The sequence below is a fragment of the Theobroma cacao genome, chromosome 5 (assembly GCF_000208745.1).
Source record: "Theobroma cacao cultivar B97-61/B2 chromosome 5, Criollo_cocoa_genome_V2, whole genome shotgun sequence".
Lineage (NCBI taxonomy): Eukaryota > Viridiplantae > Streptophyta > Magnoliopsida > Malvales > Malvaceae > Theobroma > Theobroma cacao.
In genome coordinates this window covers 30,163,822-30,183,467 of record NC_030854.1, presented here as the reverse complement: position 1 = coordinate 30,183,467, position 19,646 = coordinate 30,163,822, and the positions used below count along the sequence as shown (strand labels likewise).

General features: G+C 35.7%; 4 protein-coding genes across 5 annotated transcripts in view; 2 read left to right on the top strand and 2 right to left on the bottom strand.

Annotated features, from left to right (window-relative positions):
• The window catches only part of LOC18599309 (pentatricopeptide repeat-containing protein At1g63330), a 10,257-nt gene extending 6,299 nt beyond the window's left edge, over window positions 1–3,958 (top strand). The window contains 1 exon segment of the mRNA XM_018121003.1: window positions 1,731–3,958. Coding sequence (XP_017976492.1) covers window positions 1,731–3,529 — 1,799 coding nt within the window. The 3' untranslated portion in view covers window positions 3,530–3,958.
• LOC18599306 lies at window positions 5,006–10,786 on the bottom strand. The gene is made up of 5 exons (XM_007029222.2): window positions 10,483–10,786; window positions 7,028–7,254; window positions 6,291–6,371; window positions 5,568–5,918; window positions 5,006–5,256 (listed from the first exon to the last, which is right to left on the bottom strand). The coding sequence occupies exons 1-5, from the start codon at window positions 10,655–10,657 to the stop codon at window positions 5,155–5,157; spliced, it is 936 nt and encodes a 311-aa protein (XP_007029284.2). The 5' UTR covers window positions 10,658–10,786; the 3' UTR covers window positions 5,006–5,154.
• On the top strand, window positions 12,257–17,411 carry LOC18599305 (programmed cell death protein 2). 2 transcript variants are annotated; one of them, XM_018121545.1, is made up of 11 exons: window positions 12,257–12,609; window positions 12,703–12,786; window positions 13,131–13,264; window positions 13,372–13,469; window positions 14,376–14,464; window positions 14,546–14,660; window positions 14,890–15,047; window positions 15,130–15,200; window positions 15,735–15,849; window positions 16,110–16,209; window positions 17,066–17,411. In XM_018121545.1, exons 1-11 carry the CDS (start codon window positions 12,388–12,390, stop codon window positions 17,149–17,151), a joined length of 1,272 nt encoding a protein of 423 aa, XP_017977034.1. In that variant the 5' UTR covers window positions 12,257–12,387; the 3' UTR covers window positions 17,152–17,411. The 2 variants fall into 2 exon arrangements, with proteins under 2 accessions (XP_017977034.1, XP_017977035.1); XM_018121546.1 differs by lacking the exon at window positions 17,066–17,411 and having other exon boundaries at window positions 12,388–12,609; window positions 16,110–16,572.
• On the bottom strand, window positions 17,996–19,039 carry LOC18599343 (NAC domain-containing protein 67). The gene has a single exon (XM_007029272.2). It carries the CDS (start codon window positions 19,037–19,039, stop codon window positions 17,996–17,998), a length of 1,044 nt encoding a protein of 347 aa, XP_007029334.2.

Here is a 19,646-nt window from a genome sequence, read left to right as displayed (position 1 = left end):
ATATATATATATAGAAACCTCACCACAGGGGTTTTCTAGAGCACCAGTTATCTAAAGTGGTCTCTTGTACTTCTCGCAACCAGTGAAACTTGTAACATAGATATTATTGACCTCACTGTTAACATATTGACAAGAAACATTATTTCCATATCTCTTTGCTAGGTATATTGTATAAGTATAATTAAATTTTTTATAAATATTAAATATAATTATAAATTATTATAAACAAAAAATACTTTTGTGTTGTGATTGTAATAAAATAATATGATTTGTAATTTTTTTTAATTTTGATAAATTTATATAATTTTTGTAAATATTTTTAATTTCTTTATATTAATATTTATTTGTATTTATGTTTTTCATTTAATATGACAATAGAGAACCAATCAATTTCAATTTTTGCAAATTTTTTTTTTATTTCCCTATAATACCAATGAAATAATCAATGAATTTTGGTTTAATTTTACCTACGGAATTGTGGTAATACCAACAGAATAAAGCACCGATGGAACTTACTAAAATTCCTAATGCTAAACTTCATCTGCAAATTGTTGGTAATTCTATTGGAGAATTATTGATGAAATTTGCTGATAGATTTTACAAGATACTAATCAGACCAATTATCGACGGATTGGAATCATTTCTAACCGAAAGTTTCATTGAAATATTCTGTTAGAAATTTACCGACTGGTTATTGACATAGTGGGCTTTATCGACCAAGGTTTTTCCAAATACCGATGGAAATTTAACTTACTAATGAATTTTCAACCTTTATAGACAGAATATTCGATTTGGAAAGGTCATATATTTTTGTAGTAGATTGCAGAAATGTTACAATATAAAATTGCTGACGAGAAGATTGTCTTTAAATAATTAAAACAAGAATAAAAAAAATAGGGAAATAATATGAAAAGTTTGTAAGGGAAAAAATTTTAACATTAATAAGTAGTTTATGGATTTCTCTTTTGATCGAGTTTCTAGACCCGCACGTCACGGCAGCTACAATATTTTTGACAGATATAGAAAATAAATTTGATTATCAATTGCACTAGCTAAAATTCAGTTCTGCTTCGGAAAAAAAAATGACTATGAACAGAATGAATACCATTGGTAAAGAAAGCCCATTCATAGCTTTTTGCATTGCACTCATGTAGTATCCTACCTTGTTATTCACCACAATTCCAAAAGTGTCTGGCTAATCAAATTGTTTGAAATAAACTTGCACTTTTAATTTCATTTATAACTAAATTGGTTTTACTTTTTTTTCTTAATAAATATTAAATATATATATATATATAAATTATGGTAAACAAATATATATGTGTGTGAGTCTGACAAATTATTTAATATTATTAATTTAAAATTTTAATTTAATAAAATTAAAATACAATACAATTAAAATTTTTATATAAATCTTATTAATATTTACAAAGCAATCTAAACTTGAACTGAACATGTAATTGAGATTTACCAAATAGTTTGGATTTGAACGCGCCCAAACTCAAATTAAACTAATGGAGCGGGTCCATTGGGTCCGGGTTTCAACTTTTGAATCCATTTAAAGCACAGTATATAAGTTGGCCCGACCCCAACCCCAACCTGAAAACAAGGTTTGAAATGGAGCGGGTCAATGGGATACAACTTGAAGTTAATTGGAGCGCCACGCATCGGACAAGCAGCTGAGCTGAAGAAGAATTGGAGCTTTGCATTTGTTTGGTGACGATGATGAGGGGCTGGAGAAGCGCTTCTCTTTCTTCTTCTTCAACACTCGGAATTTGGTAACCACAAATCTGCCTGTTCTTTTCCCTTCTTGTTGTTGAATTCTTTTGCTGTTTTAAATAAGGAAAGGGCTCTCTTTTATTTCCACAACTCTCATTTCTCCACTACCCATTGCAAGAAATCCCAGTATGTGTTTCATAAAATTGATGATGCCTTAAACAAGTTTGATCAGATGGTCGATATGCATCCACGTCCTTCTGTTGTGGAATTTAGTCGATTAGTAGGGGCCATTGTTAGAATGAAGCATTACCCTACTGCCGTTTCTCTCATTAGACAAATGGAATTACTAGGAATTCATCCTAATGTATATACTCTCAACATCTCGCTTAATTGTTTTTGCTGCATGCATCGAATGGATTCCGCGTTTTCTGTTGCAGGGGAAATGTTGAAGTTAGGTCTTCAGCCAACTATCGTAACATTCTCCACTTTGATCAATGGACTCTGCATTGCAGGTGAAGTAGCTCAAGCTGTGGGGTTGTTTGATGACATGGTAAGGGAAGGATATAAGCCTAATTTAATCACTTATAATACCATAGTGAATGGTCTTTGTAAAATAAGTGACACTAATGGGGCTATTAGAATGCTAAAGATTACGGAAGAGAGACGTTGTGCACCTCATATTGTAACGTACAACACCATCATTGACAGCCTTTGTAAAGACAAGCATGCAACTGAGGCTTTGAAGCTTTTCTCGGAAATGTGAGGTAAAGGCATTCCACCAACTGTTGTCACTTATACTTCCTTAATACATTCAATGTGTACTTCATGTCAGTGGAAGGAGGTTACAAGATTATTGAATGAAATGGTGGCCAACAATTGCAAACCAAATGTCATCACATATAACATTTTGGTTGATGCGCTTTGTAAAGAGGGTAGGGCTTTTGAAGCTCAAGATATTGTTGAAGGAATGATTCAAAAAGGTGTTGAGCCTGATATAGTTACATATAATTCATTGATGGATGGATACTGTTTGCAAGGTGAAATGGATGAGGCTAGAAAACTTCTGAATTTTCTGGTTAGTAGTGGTTGTGCTCCGAATGCTGTTACCTACAACATTGTGATCAATGGATATTGTAAAGCTAGAAGGATAAATGAGGCAGTGGAAGTTTTTCGTGAAATGACTCAAAATGGATCAATCCTTGACTCTGTTACTTACAAAACTCTTATTAGTGGCATGTCATTGATAGGGACACTTTTGGCTGCACAAGTACTTTTCAAAGAGAGTGCTCATGGCGTGGTACCAAACATGTTGACTTACTCTGCCTTGCTAGATGGCTTATGCAAGCATGGTCATATTAATGATGCATTGGGACTTTTTCATGTAATGCAGAACAGTGGATTGTAACCTGACATTGTCCACTATAGTATCTTAATTGCTGGCTTGTGTCAAGTTGGGCAACTTAAAGTTGCAAGAAAATTATTTTGTGCACTCACAGTCAAGGGATTACACCCTAATGTCTACACTTACAATATAATGATCAAATGGCTTTGTAAGGAAGGGCTACCAAATGAAGCACATGAGTTGCTCAGGAAAATGGAGGTGGATGGTTGCATGCCTAATAGTTGCTCTTATAATACAATGATCAAAGGATTTCTTGAAAACAATGATGTATCTAGGGCAGCAGAAATTCTACATGAAATGGTTCACAAAGGATTTTCTGCAGATGTGTCCACAGCAGCCATGGTAGTGGATCTATTGATTAGTGATTCAACTGGTGAATCTTTTTGTGCACTAGTTCAGAAATCGTGAAGGCTATCAAAATGTTAATATGAGTTATTTCTTCTCAGCCAACATCAGTGCAATAAATGCAAATAAGTTTTATAACCTGTAAGCTGTGACCGATTCTAATCCTTTTAAATTGAGGAAGAAGGCAGAATTTTACTCATTGATTATGCATTGTGCAGCCTGCAGGTACTCTATTAAATTGAGGAAGAAGGCTGATTTGGCATTATGCAGTCTGCAGTGGAGCTGTACATCTCTGTCCGAAGCAGGTATTATGGCTCTTGCTGTAAGTGTTTTGTTATATCATCTGCAAAGAATGCAATGCAAGCATGAAAGACATAAAGCCAGATTTGAGATATTTGAATCTGCGAGTGTTTGTTATGCATCTGGATAATTCACCAAGTTAATTCTACTATAGCCTTCTTGAGGCTCAAATCAAAAGTCTTTTCTTGCAAATCCAACAAGCTTATAGTGGCCTAAAGGTACTTTATAAGTGCATCAATAGCCATTCTTCCTGAGTCTGTTGTACTGTTTTACATGCATTTACTGATTTTCAGAATTTGGGTTGCATGGTAGAATTTATCAACCAGAGTTTGCAATTAGTTGAGTATGATTTAATCTTAAGGTTTAGGAGAGTTTGCAATTAGTTGGGCTAAAATGGCATGCTTGAAATCTGGTGTTTTCCTCACGTACCTTAAAAAGGAAGTAAGAAAAAGGAGGGTTACAGATCACAGAGAGGAGGATGAGATGTGTTTATGTAACTGCATTATGCACGCGCACACTCATACACACTTTAACCTTCCATCCTTGTTGCTTTCATACTAACCATGTATGTACTTATATTAACCGGTGTCCTGTATGCACTTGAACATTTGACTCATTAGTTGGTGTATAACCCCCTCTTTAAAGAGTAAGGTTCGAATCCCTTCTCCCTCAATGCATTCCTTTGAACCTAATTTAATAAATAATTTTTTTGTTACAACAAAAAAGAAAAACAAATAAAGGAAAGGAGTTAACTTTCTTTGCATCTTCATACACACTCTTTGTCTCGTCATGCCCTTCCTTAACCGTGTCACTTCTGATGAACAACACTGACGACGATTACAGAAATGCTACAAAATAAAATTATTGGAAAGATTGAATTCAAATAGTTAAAACAAGTATAGATAATATGGGGAAATAATATGAAAATCTTAAAGAGTAAAAATTTTCAACATTAGCACAACATTGCTTTATAGTCAAGAAAGATACGTCTGCCTAACTAACCATAGGAAGTAAGTATTTTATGGCTTCCTCTTTTAGTTGGAAGGGTCGAGTTTCTAGACCTGCAACGACAGCTACAATATTCTTGACAAATATAGGAAATAAATTTGATTATCAATTGCACCAGCTTAAATTCAGTTCTGCCATAGAAAAAATGAGGCACTCCTAAGCACATTCATTATCTAACGTCTTTAATCCTTCAAATAAATGAGCAAGAGAATAAGCAATTAACAGGGAAAGTTAAGCTCAATCTGAAAGCTGTTCCAGATTTTTAATTGAACATGGTTAATATATTCTATAATCAGTATCTATCGGTATAACAATATAAAAACTGATAATTACAATGATGGGTTCAAATAATGAATGAGGATTTTGTAGGATGATGAGTTTCACAAGGTTGTTCTCAGGAACTGTATCACAAAATAGAGGACTGCCAGAAACAAAGCAATTTGGTACACATCTCTTTGGAATCCATCGTCCCTTTGAAAGAACTGATATCAGAAAATGATGATGCAGCATGTTAATAAGAAGGTAAGAGAATGAACATATTCATGACTAAATGCTCAAATATCTTAAAATTGGAAACATTTATCTAAATTGCAATCAAGAATCTGTCAAAAGACCTTTTGCACCCGCTGGACAAGGTTACTATCTTATATACTATATATGTAAAAGATAGAGAGAAAAGTTCTACACAGTTGAATGCAGCTTAATGTAACGAATACATCTCATTATAATTTTTTTTCATTTGTAAAGACAAATCAAGATGGAAGCTGTAGGTACATTTACTGCAAGAACTCACCTTAGTTGGATCACCAGAAGGGTCGGGATAAACCTCCAAGTTCTCTTGCTTAGAAGAAAAACGAGTTGACAAGTCCTTGGCTCCATCTGCCAAGTCCTTCCCTGCCTCAATTGTAGCAAAGAGACGACGAGATGTCCAGAAAAATGCCTGAGCAATGACTGACGAAGAAGATAAATCCCAGAACTCTTCATGCTCAATCACCTGGCCACTAATCTGGTTCAATGTGAATTGTGAATTGACTCTTATAATCAGATCTCCGCCTATGCTAGCAAGAAAAGATTTAGGCTTTCCTTGTATTGTCCATTTGATGCTGAGTACACTGGTTGATAGCATCACCATTTCTTGCACTTTCTGTAGTAATAGGACAACAACGGTAAAAAAAAATGGATGAAAATCAGTGCAAATAACAGAGTTACTGATGGTATGTTAGGATAAAACAGCTCAAAAGCATAAAAAGGAATAAATAAGCAACCAACAGAATTAAACTTCAGACTCGCTCCTAGACAATGATCAACTTGAAGTTGAAGGCAGTCTGTATGCTATAAATGCATGAAGCAAAGCTATCAAACTACAAGTCACTGCATTAACACAAAAAGTACAGCCACAAAGTTATGAGAAAAAGAGAGAGGCAGTGCTGCAGTGTACAGGTGGTCATGCTATGACACTATGAAAACTCACTAATTCTATCAAGGATTAAAACAAATAAGTAAATATAAACCTTACCACAGAGGGGTTTTCTACAGCACCAGTTATCCAAAGTGGTCTCTTGTACTTCTTACGACCAGTAAAACTTCTAACTGGATCCTGCATTACAATTGTCATATAAACTTAGATATTATTGGCCTCACTATTAACATATTGACAAGAAACACTATTTTCATATCTCATTGCTTTAGCACTTAAGGTCTTTTTCTTTTTTTTCTTTTTTTTTTTTCAGAAAGTAAGGTCGATTTTTTTCTGATTGGGTAAGGCCAGATCCCAAAGTAGACTTTATGGAAATTTTAAGCACATAATGATTCCCAAATAACCATAGCTATGACCAATTACTATGCTTCTTCTTAAGTTTCAAAGATAAGCCATAATCGTGTTTACATAAAAGCTAAAAGAAACTCAACAGACAACAGATGAAAGAGATAAGTGATGGCAAAGAGGGGGATTTTCATTGAATATTCAAGAAGTGTTTCAATGACAAGGAGAATAAAAGAGCATTAATCACTTTTTGGTTAAACCTTTATCCCCATCCGCCTCTCTTTCAGAAAGAAAGTTAAAAAAGTTTTGAACCAAATGTAAGTCCTGATCTTCCAAAGAGAAAAGAAACCAAAAAAAAGGTCCTGCAGCTCATGATAGTTGGGATTAAGTATTCCATTCAGAAAAAGGAGCAGATGTAGTAAAACGTACAAGTTAGAATCTTCAGAAGATCCAGTTATGCGGTGAATTCTGCAAAAAGGTCACATAAGCACCTTGTATTTGACAGATACTGCATATGTTCCTAGTGCACGATTGCCTTCTCGGAGCTCTAGAATATCACGTACAAGTTGTCTTGCTGTTGATTCCACCAAGGGGCTACTAATGCATTCAAACTCGTCACAAAGCTCACCAAAGTCCATCCCATCAACTATCTTATCACCTTCTGTTCTCTCAATTGTAGGATCAGCAGATACTTCAGTCCTGCTTGATTTATTCGTAACTGCAAGACATCAGAATCAATCCGGTCATGTTTTATTACATAAAAACAGCTTAAATTGCAGATAAGACATTGACATAAGGCGTTTCTTGTGACAAGAACCTTAAAGAATCATTTTTAGTGTATGAGAATATTAGGTTTAGCAATATTGCAACTATTGCTCCCTGAATTCATACGTCAAAGTCCCAATGGACAGGGGTTGGATAAGTATGGTAATCAATGCTTAGATCTTATTTGCAGTATATTTTTGTTTAAAGCAAGTTAGATTTTACAGTAACCTATGACTGAATGAATAAACAAGAAGATGAAAAAGAAAATAGAAGGTAAACGTAAAAGAAAGTCCCAATTGGAAACTCCCTGACATCTTGGGTGGCTGAGAAAAGATACTGTTTTTCTCAAATGAATGGCTGCAAGTGAGTTGGATAAGCCTGTGGTACCAGTAAAGCATACATATTTTGAAATTAAGATCATAAGCTCAGAATGAAGGGCAAGAGAAGAGTTTCCAATCCGGGAAAGGTAAGATATTTTACAAACTTGAGCACCAAAAGATTGTGGGCTTAATCTTTAGGTTAATCAATATAAATAAGGTTTGACAGTAAAACAAAGATAGAAGAGCAGGGTCCAAGCACAAAGGATGAAAATGTTTCCTACAGTAGGACAAAGGAATTTGTACAAGGAAATCCTGTTAAGCCTTAGTATCACTTCAAGTGGACCCACTCAACCATCTGCTTTCTCTAAGCATACCAATCAATTTACCAACTCCTAAAAGGGTAAGAATTTCATTTATATTTAATGAAAAACATACTGAAAGGCCGGGCTTATTATTGATTAACTATGATCCTCAATCAACATTGATCACATAATATGGCAATCGACAAGTCTTCTGCCAGCCAATCTGTGATTGAAGCTCCTCCAGACTCTGACATAAATAATGCTTATTTCCACAATCTGACGGACCACAAGTAAGCTTCCTTAGTACAAGCATGTCCTGGCTATTTTACTAGGAAATCAACTATCAGCCACCAAGTTTTGCTATGCCTTGTAAAAGCCCAAAAGTTGGTAGCCATGCAATGTGCATTGCTATTACATTTAGAGATGAAATAGAACAGGTTGCAGAATAACCTAAAAGCCAGTGTTTCAAGCATAGCATTTTTAAAATATCCATTATGCAGTGCAAGGAACTGTCTCCAGCAGACACAGAATATACATTAACTCATCACACTACTAAAGAATTCTGCACAACACAGCGCATCCTGGATTAAAAATCAAACAAGCAATGGTCCTAAACTAACATTGATCAAAATCCAAGCAATGGTCTAATCCACCTAGTGTCAATCGGTTGTGTAAGAACAAAGATCTTAGGAAACATATGAATTTGCAAATTTATTGTTGTTTTCATCACAAATCCATGATGTCTACCTGCAAAAATGATTTTTTTCATTATGCCAATTCTGCATTATTGAATCTATGTTAACTGAATATAGTTAGACATGTCTATAGACTTGTACATATCTATAAATGGCTTAAACTCACTTAAAGACATGAAGGGTGTGTGCATATCGCCAAGTTTTGTGGACAATTCAACTTAAAAAACCAATTAGACATAGGCAAACTTACTGCATCCACTACATATTGTAGAGGGTCTTTTTGGTTAAAGAGAGAGGATGTGTTGCAATGAATGAATCGAGATGCGCTAGAGGCAGCAGAGAGGAAGACTGGAGCAGTCCTTGAAGCGTAAGTGCTTTGGGTGGCAGGTGGTGATGGATGAGAAAAGTTGAAAGAAGCGGCGGATAACGGCGAATGAGAAAGGCTGAAGAGAAAGAATGCTTGGAGGAATTTAGAGAGAGAGCTTTTCAGAGTAATATCTACTAGGTGTTTCCCCTCCTCGAAAGATCCCTTTCTTATCTTCAAGTTCTCATATTTATACTGAGCAGAAACGTTTTCTTAGGAGTTGTTTAGGAGAGCACGTTCATTCATGGGAGAACGTGCTTGTCATGGAAAACCAGTTGAAGAACGGTTTACAGAATATTAAAGAATGATCACGTAATAGGTAGTGGACGTAAGATCTAGGTAAATGGAGCAATAACATTTGATAGTGTGTCACACGTATTTTTAAGGAGTAAGAAAAGAGAAAGGGGTAAAGCACATGTACTTCAAGAAAATGTTAAGAGGAAGTCCTCTTAACTATCTCCATATCCAAGCCATCAAGCCAAACTCTCTAAAACATTCCAAACGTGAAGGTAACTCATGAACCCTACCACTTATTCTGAGTTACTTTCACTTCCCCGTACAAATAGCTATTCTATGCTTGTTCTTGTGTGCTTTTGTGCTTGTAGTGCTCTTTGGGCGCTTCTGTGCTTGGAATGCCCTGTACGCTTTTGTGCTTGGAATGCTCCTGAGCACTTCTATGCTTGGAACACTTTTTGACGTTTTTGCACTTGGAACGCCCCTAGGTGCTTACACGCTTGAAACACCCTTAGGCGCATCCACACTTGGAACTCCCTGGGCGCTTCCACGCTTGGAACTCTTTGGGCGCTTCCACGTTGGGCATTTCCATGTTTGAAACACCCTTGGGCACTTCAGCGCTTGGAACATCCCTGAGCGTTTCTACTCTTAGAACATCCTTGGAGCTTCCACGCTTGGAACACCCTGGATGCTTCTGCGCTTGAAACGCCCCTGGGCGCTTCCATACTTAGAACACCCTTGAGCGTCTTTGCGCTTGGAACACCCCCGACACTTCCACGCTTGGAACTCCCTGGGTGTTTCCATGCTTGGAACACCCTTGGTGCTTCCGCGCATGGAACAACCTTGAGCACTTCTGCATTTGGAACTCTCTGGTGCTTCTGTGCTTGAAACACCCTTAAATGTAATTTTCTTGTAAAGAGTACTTTAAATAATAATTAATCAAAGTTGAGCATCTACGCATATCAATTACTTCCAAAGCAAATGAATACCACAGAGTACTCGATATTCCAATGGGCAACCGCACCTCTCTCGGAAAGAAAAGGTTATAATCTAGATCTTTCACAGCTTTATAAATCTGCATCCGAGTTGCAAATTCAAGTGGTAATAACCCTTCAGTGGTTATTTATCAATATCATTCAACTGTTTCTATTCTTCTTATTTCCCTTTTAGTAGTTCTTTTCTTTCATTCTGATGACATTAGCAGTAAACAGAAAACAAAGAAAACAAGCCGATAGAAAGAGCAAGTAAAATGTCAAAACACGGTACCTCTGAGAAGAAAAGGGTGGTGTTGGTGATGGTGAGAGTGAGATTGAGAGGGATGTGCGCGGCCTTTAAGTTGCTTGGAAGAGAAAAGGCATTTGCCATTGCTGATGCTGCGGTGAATCCAGGCAGAGGCAGACACAGTGGCCGCCAGAGCAGAGGAAACGGAAGCACCACTCATGTTTCTCTCTTTCCATTCTGTAGCAAAGCCCGTGGCCTTGCCTTCTTCAATATTTGTTTTACACTGTCTGTCTCTTGGCCTTTGTTTTTGTGACTTCAGTTTTTTCGTTTTAGTTTCTTCGGATAAGGTTTGTGAATGTGATGATATTTTCTGTTCCTTTTTTTGTCGTTTTGAGTTCAGCCACGTCCACTTGTTTCTTGTGGTCGTTAAGTCTGAGTAGGACCTATTCCGATTCTACAGGTTTCTAGAGTTGCCAACCAGACCTTGAATTTTTACTCGGAAGGATTTATTGGGCCTTGGGTTAGATAACAAAACATTACTCCCTTTGGAGCTCGAGGCAGAATCTCTCATTTTTTAACTCCAGGATGAAATAATTCTGTGTGATGAAGGAGGACTCAAACTGATAATGAACAATCAAACAGCTACCAGAATGCAAGAGCTACATAGCTAGCAGCACAACCTTGGGTCTTGATAATGAATAATCAACTAAGATGCAGGACAAGTTTCCAGCACAACCTGGGAACAGGATTGATTATAGTTGCCTGTATGGTCTGGAATTGGATTCCAAAGTGGCTTCATCTTGCAGGGAACCCAACCAAAAACTTGAAATTGTAGCCAGCCTTTATTTTCCTACCTACAGCATTTGGAATCCTCCAATCAAGTGAACAACCAATTGGACACATAACACAGATATGTTCAAACATATGATACAATCAATGAAAGAAGAAACTAGGGCATTTTCATTCCAGAAAGGCATTCGTTTTTGCTCTCATTTTATTTCCACTTGATCATTAAACCAGAAATGCTTCATGCTTGTGTTGTTGGTGAGTATACCATCACTCACACATGGAAAAAAGCATATCTTTCTTTTGTTTCTTGGCTCCTATTTACTCTCTTTAATATTACTATATATTTCTCTTCTGTAGCTGTTGAAGGTTTTTTATTTTAATCTTTTTCTTGGTTAATATGTTTTATTAAAAAATATTATTAGGTTGGGATTAATTTCTCACTATGTAAATGGGTTCTCGTTAATATAGGGTTAGGGTATTTTATATTTTTTAAATTTAGTGAAATTTAAATTTTTGTCTCTTTTATGTCAACACAATTTTTATCATCTTAACCAACTACCTTTTTTCTGTATATTAATACTTGTCATATTAATTTATATTAGTTGAAATTAATTAATATTAATTTTATATTAATTAACCTATGATGTCAACTTAATTTTTGTCAATTTTATCAACTATTTATTTAAATAAATATTGACAATATATTATTTATCGGGGTATTCAAATAAAAAAATTTATTTTATATAAACGAGTATTTGACAGGTTCAGATAATTATCGTAGAGTTTTTAACTATTAAAATTTAATTTTAAATAATATTTTATAATTTTATGCAGATTTTAATTAAATTCAAATGTACTAAACTGTTTAAGGTTGGGCACCTCAAAGTGAAAAGTTTGAGTTAATTTTTCATATTCCTCTCTTTCTTTCTTTTTAAAAAAAAAAAATTCTTTTCATCGAACGACGTAGTTCTGGAGCAACGATATAAAAGTAAGCCTTAGGAAAACCTGCCCATCTTTATTAATTTTTTCTTTACAAATAAACGGTATCTTAATCTAATAATAAACCCTACTGTCTTTGTAAAACCCTTCTCCAAGACCCTCATCCACCGAACACCTGATCCCAAGTTTTTGGAAACAGTTTATTTTTATTTTTTTTTTGAGATGGATATCGATGGCAAGGAAGATTCCATCGAAGAGCTTAAGGGACTCCGAATTACTCCCCTTGACGATGACGACGATGACGATGATGAAGAAATTGCTGTAGATGACGACGAAGACGACGATGAAGAAGAAGAAGCTGTAATTCTTGGGTTTGTAGAAAAGCCTCAACACAGTTGGTCAGTTCTCCGTCAACAGTTTCCAAGCAAAGCCGGAGGCGTCCCAGTAAACATTTTGTTGCTTTTTTTTAATTTTGTATTTGAATAAAAGATATATATTTTTGAGGAATTTTTATGATATTGTTAAGTTTTCATGTAGGCATGGTTGGATGCATATAATTTACCGTCAGGAATGTCTTGTGTTTGTGATATATGTGGACAACCCCTGCAATTTGTACTTCAGGTATTTTTTTTTTTTTTATAGTGTAATGTAGCCGAGTCCAGCTAGCACAGTAATACTGCATCAGAATCGAGTTCTAGTTTTAAACTCAAATCAAATTTGAATAAATATCACATTTTTTGTAATTTTAAATTACAAAAAATGCTAAAGCCTGATTAGAGGCTTATGGTCTGAGCCATTCATCTTGACTCATTACTTGAACTAGTTCTCATAAGTAGTTTGACACAGTGACAACCTGTAGTTATTTTCTTTTTATTTGAGTTATTATTTGCTTGAGAGAGAGAGAGAGAGAGAAGGGGCAGAGGCGAATTTGATTTTGCTGATTTCCATCTTGATTGAATTCCTAGGTTTATGCTCCATTAGTTGAAAAAGACTCGACCTTTCATCGAACATTATTTGTATTCATGTGTTTATCTATGAAATGTCTTCAACGAGATCAACACGAACAATGGAAGCGCCATCCAGAGAAGCAATCACGGAGGTATCTCAAATGATATCTGTTATATTCTGTTTTTTATTTTTACCCTCTGGATGTTAGTATTTTCAATATGCTTTTTTATGTGCCTGACTATGTGTTGTTTCCTCAAGTGTGAAGGTTTTCCGTTGCCAACTGCCTCGTGCTAATACTTTTTATTCAAATGAACCCCCTAAAGGCAACGCAACTGACAAACCTTTAACCCCTGGAGGTAGCTTGTATTCTTATTTTTACTGATGAGTTGTTAAATTCTATTACAAATATAATGACAATATTGGAGTTGATTTCAGTACCACATCTAGGTATGAGAATACAAGTAACTTTGTCCAGGCATAAGATCTAATAGTCTCGCCATTCACTTTTTAAAAAGCATTGCATCAGTTATTGTTATGATCTAATTTTCAAAAAAAAAAAGTTATTGTTATGATCTGCTTGATTGAAACAGTGCATTTTGCATTAAGTTCCTGCCTCTTGGTTTACATTATCTTAGGTAGGGCAATGGTGGAAATGATAAAAATGGAAAGACTAGTAAGTGAGAATGCATTTCCCTTCTTTTGTTAGGTGGAAGTAAAAGGAGAAGGGAATTTGCTTTCATCCAAATCCTTAAAATTCAGTTCATCCATAAATGGGAGGAAAGCAGAAGGAAACTCTCAGCCCTATGAATGGGTTTCAATGAATTGATTAAAAGAGGGAAACTTGTTAAATTGTTTATGCAAAGTTTCTTATGACCCATATTATTACTTCATGGGAAAACGAAATAACAAAGAGAAAGATTTTGCCATTATGAGAATAACTCTTTTCTTGAGTGCGTCTATATTGCAGTATGCTACCGCTATGAGTTCTCTTGCAGCTGGTTTCATGTGCTTTTCCTATTTATATTGCTGTTTTGTTTATGTAGTTAAATGCTGGTTTAAGTTCACATTGATGTTGATTTCACTTAGTTGACTTATTCATGTTTATGTGCTATAGACTTTCCTTGATCGGTATTGCATTTTTGCAATCACTTTGTTCTCAGGGTTAATATTAGCTTCTTTTTGTTTCACTACATATGACAAATCAAATTCTGTTAATTTGTTCCATTAGCACTTATAATGTTTTTTCTGTATGCATGTTTTAGCTCCACTTTGTAACTGGTGTGGCACCTGGAAAGGAGATAAATTCTGTAGTAGTTGCAAAATAGCACGATATTGCTCACAAAAGCACCAGGTAATTAGGGTTGTCAAGCGTTACTTATTTTCACTTGTGTGACAACTTCATACCTACCGTTTCTGTTTTCTTACTTTTCAGGCCATGCACTGGCACTCAGGTCATAAACTTGAATGTCAACAATTGAGACTTTCACCTCAGTCATCTGACTGCAATGCCTGTGATGGTGGAATTACTGAAATTAGAGCGCAAAAAGGTAAGAAAATTGATAGTGCCCCTGCAAGTATTGAGTTGGAATCAGCTGTGCATGTAAATTGGCATGTTAATGGCCAAGGCATTTAGTGCTTTTTTCTTCTAGGATTAACTGTTCCATGTATTGATGTTTTCATTTAGACATGTACATGTTTTTCAACTGCAGAGTCTGGACAAATGATGTTGAGGATCTTTCTGAATTCTTTCTTATTAAAGTTTTGCATTTTAAACAGTTGCTAGCAAGACTTTATGGCCAGAGTATGAGATAAAAAATGAGCATGAAAGTGATTATGATACAGAGATGTCTGGAGATGATGGACATACTAATAATTCATTGGTATCTAGGAACAGAATCGATGACTCAATGAAGTCACTTATGGACAATTTTGAGGTATTGGTTCCTGTACTTTTGCAATGGTGTGTTGTGAATGCTTGCGCGAATATCTTAATTATTCATTTCTTCTGTTGCATAGGGAGATGCTGACAAAAAGAGTTGGGCTTCCTTCCAAGAGCGGATAGCAAATTCCCCTGAACAAGTTTTGAGGTGAGACGGCTTGCTACTGAAACTGGAAAACTTTTTTGGCTTCATGTGGACCATATAACAGTTTAATAGAAGCTATCACGATTCCTGGTACTACTTGTGACTCTGCAAGCGCTAAGGTCATTTAAAGTGGCCACATATAGCTTACATTACCTTCATACAGAGAATGTCAATGTAAATGGAGGCAACATTTCATGCCTATCTGCATTAGGTTTACTTCTAATCATCATGTTTGAAATTGCAAAGAGATGAAGTTAAAAAAGGGCAAAATTGAAAAAATCAAACAAATAGAGGCTGCTGAAAATATTACTATTGGAAGTCATTTATTTCTTTTCTTCCTGCTTTGTTGCCATACATGCTAAGAAGTACATATCAACAACTTGTTACTGAAATAGACTTGATACAAATTGTCATTCTCAGTTTTCTCTTTCTTTAGCTTTATCCTCTTGGTATTTGTATTGATTTAAAGCCCTTGGTTTAACTCACATACTTGATATCTCATTTTTGAATGGTATTGTTTCTTTCTTATATTAACAGGTATTGTAGGAGTGCTAGTTCTAAACCACTGTGGCCCATGTCAGGTGGTCGCCCATCTAAGGCTGATATTGCAAGATGCAGCTACTGTGGTGGTCTCCTATGTTTTGAATTTCAGGTACTTGGTAATCTTACCTTAGCAACCTTTTCTTCTCATAGAAGCCCAACCATCTATCATCGAGTTTTAAAAAGGAGAGAAAAAGTAAAGAATTAATGATCTTCAACAATCAGTCCATGGAAGGTTTCTTTTCACACATTTAATTTCATATTGTATTTCATTCCTCCCTGAAATCTCAACTTTCCAACTAAAAACAAAATCTCTATTCTGAGTTCTACTGCAGCTGTTCGTTGAAGTTTTTCTTTAATTTTGTTTTTCAGATCTTGCCTCAGTTGCTTTATTACTTTGGTGTGAAGGATGAAGATCATTCTCTTGACTGGGCAACTATCGTGGTGTATACATGTGAAGCCTCTTGTGAAGGTATTGGTTACAAAGAGGAATTTGCTTGGGTACAACTAAGTCCATCAACTAATTTCCCTTGATTATTTGTCTTGTTCCTTTTCTTTTCTTTCTATTTTCTTGTTTTCCTCTTTATAAGGTTGGGGTTTGGGTTATGTTGAGGGAAAAGTTTTAACTAGTTTTCTTATCACGAGAGAAATTATGCTTTTTTTAGCTTGAATTTCTGTCTTGAGGCATTTTATTTTCGTTCTTTTAAGATGTGCAATTGGTGTTCCAAACAGTATTCTCCCTTTATTGGGAGACAAGATTTTGCATGTTTCTTTGGATAAATCATAGGGAATGTAGAGAATATTGAAATAGTCCAAGGAGCCCCATTGGATTTTATCTTCACTTGTTCACTGATATTAAGGGAGACACCATATAATTGAAGTTTAGTCCTGATTGCACAAAAATTGATGGTAAGTTGGCTAAAGCCAAATTGTGTGGTATATATGATTTTTAGATTAAAGAATACAATATCTTCAAAGTTGTGTGTCTTGTGTATTTTCCCTTGTGTAGTGTTTTAAGCACTTTGTGTATATCTTGGTTGAAATAAACCACTCTTTATTTTTTAAATGTACCAAAAAAGTTTGATAAGTATATTCAGGATGCATAATAAGTTTGGTTATCATGCCACCAAACCAAAATTCCCCCTTCTAAATCCCTTAAAGACTGGTTAAGGAAAGATGCACTTGTAATATCCTTGAAACATATGTACTATTGGAGTTTATTCAACAGGATAATGTGACTGTGTTGCCTAAATTTTGTATACATATGATTTTAGATAATAAAATGAGAGAAAGTTATGTCTCATTGAATAAACCTCAATCTTTCTCAGGAATTGACTATAGCTGCCTGTATGGTTTGGGATTGGAGTCCCAAGTGGCTTCATCTAGCAGGGAACCCATACTGCCTCAGAGTTGAGGCATCACACCAAACTCGAAACTGTGGCCAAGCTTTATTTTCCCAACTAATACATTGCTGGTACAGACAGAATTATAACTGCAATTTTGATCTTCGGTTGATTGAAAGATTAATGGGTGATTTTCATGTCAGTATGAATAAATCAGAGCACTTTCATGTCAATGTAAAGTGTCATAAATCATCCTTAACAACTGTTGAAAATAAAACTGTATGGCGGACAATAAAATGTTCATATGGAATCATGAGGCAAGAATGGTTAGAGGGCATACAGTCTCCAAATTAAAAGAGTTCTTCCCCTATTTCTTCGTTCTCATTGAAATGAAATTCTTGACCGATAGAAATATCGCTCAATTGCACATCAATGCTCATAGATACAAGGGTATAAATTGCAATCTCCGCCTATAATTATCAAACAGGCATCTCCCACTAAGTAATAAAAAATCCGTTTGTTCTTTTTGCTGTGACAATCAAATTATATACTATTACCATACATTCCGGAAAAATTAGACCTTCTTTAAAGAAATTAAGTACGCTCTTTAAAGAATGGGATTAGAAATTGAACTTCTGATTTTGCTACCTCATCACATGCTTGAAATTAGTTAATTGAATCAATCTGATAACAACACTACATAAAATAAATCATGCTATACTAAATTAAGTTGTAATTTCGATATTAAAGAAGGTGGAATCAGTTTAAGAAATAAATCCGAAGTAGTTGATAATCAATGGTAATAACATTCTATTCATTTCAACTCATAGAAAAAATCTTTACAACTTGAAAGAAGAAAAGAAAAAAAAATCAATTCTAGATAAAAGAACAAAAATAAAATTATTTCGATTGAATCTAGTCGAGTAAGTTCAGTAAATAATAAGAATTCATCGTGGCCAATGCCTCATCTATGTCAGCAATCGGATCATTGTCGTTCATTCCCAGTAACTGCTCCATCTCCTTGAAAGGGTAATCAGCAATCTGATTGTCGTGGTTGATCTCCAAAAGCTGGTCCGCTTCCTTAAAAGGGTCATCATCTATTGATATTTCCTTCTCATGTGCATACAGTAGTTGATCGACTTCATAACTTCGTAGGTTTCCGTTATTAAAAACGGTGGATGACTGAGTTTGAGTCTGATTGTCGTCGTTGATCTCCAATAGCTGATCCACCTCTTTAAAAGGGGCATCATCTAGTACCTGATCAACTTCATAACTTGGTAGATTTCCATCATTGAAAACAGTAGATGACTGAATCTGAGACTGATATTCGTCTTGATGATAATGATTATCATCTGAATGCGGCAACAATAATTTTCCGAACAACTCTTTCTCCCAAATAGAATCAGAATATTCATCATGTGGAGAACGAGAGGTGTCTTTGATCTTGCAGATAACCCATTCTTGAAACGTGTCTCCGGGAAGACGATACTCATGCATTAACCACCTAGTTTTGGTGGCATCCTTTCGACTTTTTTTCGCATCCTCGAACTCAAAAAAGTTAAGGGTTCTGACGAACCCTATTTCCTTTCGCTGCTCATCAAGTATAGGCTTCTCAGCGGTTGAAGATCTCCAATATCCACCACTGTCTCCAACTCCTAGCTTTTCGTCGTAATGATGACTTTCAAGAATCCTTCTAGGTCGTTTTCCATTTGCGTTCTTCTTGGAAATCCTCTGACGGTGGGTGAAGATGAATCGCTGGTTGCTTTTCAAGAAGGGAAGACCATTCCCGTTGTTAACATCAAAAAAGACACTTGGTTTGGTGGAATAGATGTCTGCAAAACCAATCACGTACTGCAAATCACCTAAACTGCTCATTGATTCACCAGAAATCAACATGGGGAGATAGTGGGAAACGATGTCTCGATCAGAAGGATCAAAAACCACGCCTAGGGAATACATTGTGAAGGTTTGATGAGAAGAGTGATACTGTTTTCCGTTTCCTTGATGCTGGAAGTAAGATTTACAGCAGAGGAGTGATTTTATTTATTTATATAGGAAACAAAAGACTGCTTAAGAACAACGCCACTTTTTTTTAAAAAAAAAAATTAATCTTGGATTTTTTTTTTAAATTTTACGCTGCAGGCATGCAGAAGCTTCGGGGATTGGTCTTGGATTAAGAGAGTTTCCTCTTATCTCCCTAAGTTGACCGCTGGCCACGTGGGGTTATTGGTCTTCTCATTCTGAGCTTCCATTCGTGAAAGGCAAGCAACGCTTCTTTTTCATCTCCCGCCAGAAGTCCAACGGGGCAACTGTAGCTCCCTGGTTCACCAAGTCAAGCTCATCCTTTGATGGAAAGTTTAGTGGGACTGAGGAATTTAAATTAAGCACCGCCTAGAACCTGCCTGCATGGTAGTACTGCACTCATTACGATAGCTTCCAAGTGATTGCAGGCTTAATTTTTTTGGTTAAGGTGACAGGGTTTATACAGATTTAACTTGGGCACTCTTGATATTAATTAATGCAACTTGATTAGTTGTTAATCCATAACAAATACTGTGCGTTTTGC

Bases quoted from the DNA above. Each gene is read 5' to 3' on its own strand.
- LOC18599306 (XM_007029222.2), bottom strand. From the start codon at position 10,657: ATGAGTGGTGCTTCCGTTTCCTCTGCTCTGGCGGCCACTGTGTCTGCC. The intron at 7,255-10,482 runs GTACCGTGTTTT...GATGTCTTGCAG, and splicing joins CCACCCTTTTCTTCTCAGAG to TTACGAATAAATCAAGCAGG. The intron at 5,919-6,290 runs GTAAGGTTTATA...CTATTACTACAG, and splicing joins CTGTAGAAAACCCCTCTGTG to AAAGTGCAAGAAATGGTGAT.
- LOC18599305 (XM_018121545.1), top strand. From the start codon at position 12,388: ATGGATATCGATGGCAAGGAAGATTCCATCGAAGAGCTTAAGGGACTC. The intron at 12,787-13,130 runs GTATTTTTTTTT...TTGAATTCCTAG, and splicing joins CCCTGCAATTTGTACTTCAG to GTTTATGCTCCATTAGTTGA. The intron at 14,465-14,545 runs GTAATTAGGGTT...CTTACTTTTCAG, and splicing joins ATTGCTCACAAAAGCACCAG to GCCATGCACTGGCACTCAGG.
- LOC18599343 (XM_007029272.2), bottom strand. From the start codon at position 19,039: ATGTATTCCCTAGGCGTGGTTTTTGATCCTTCTGATCGAGACATCGTT.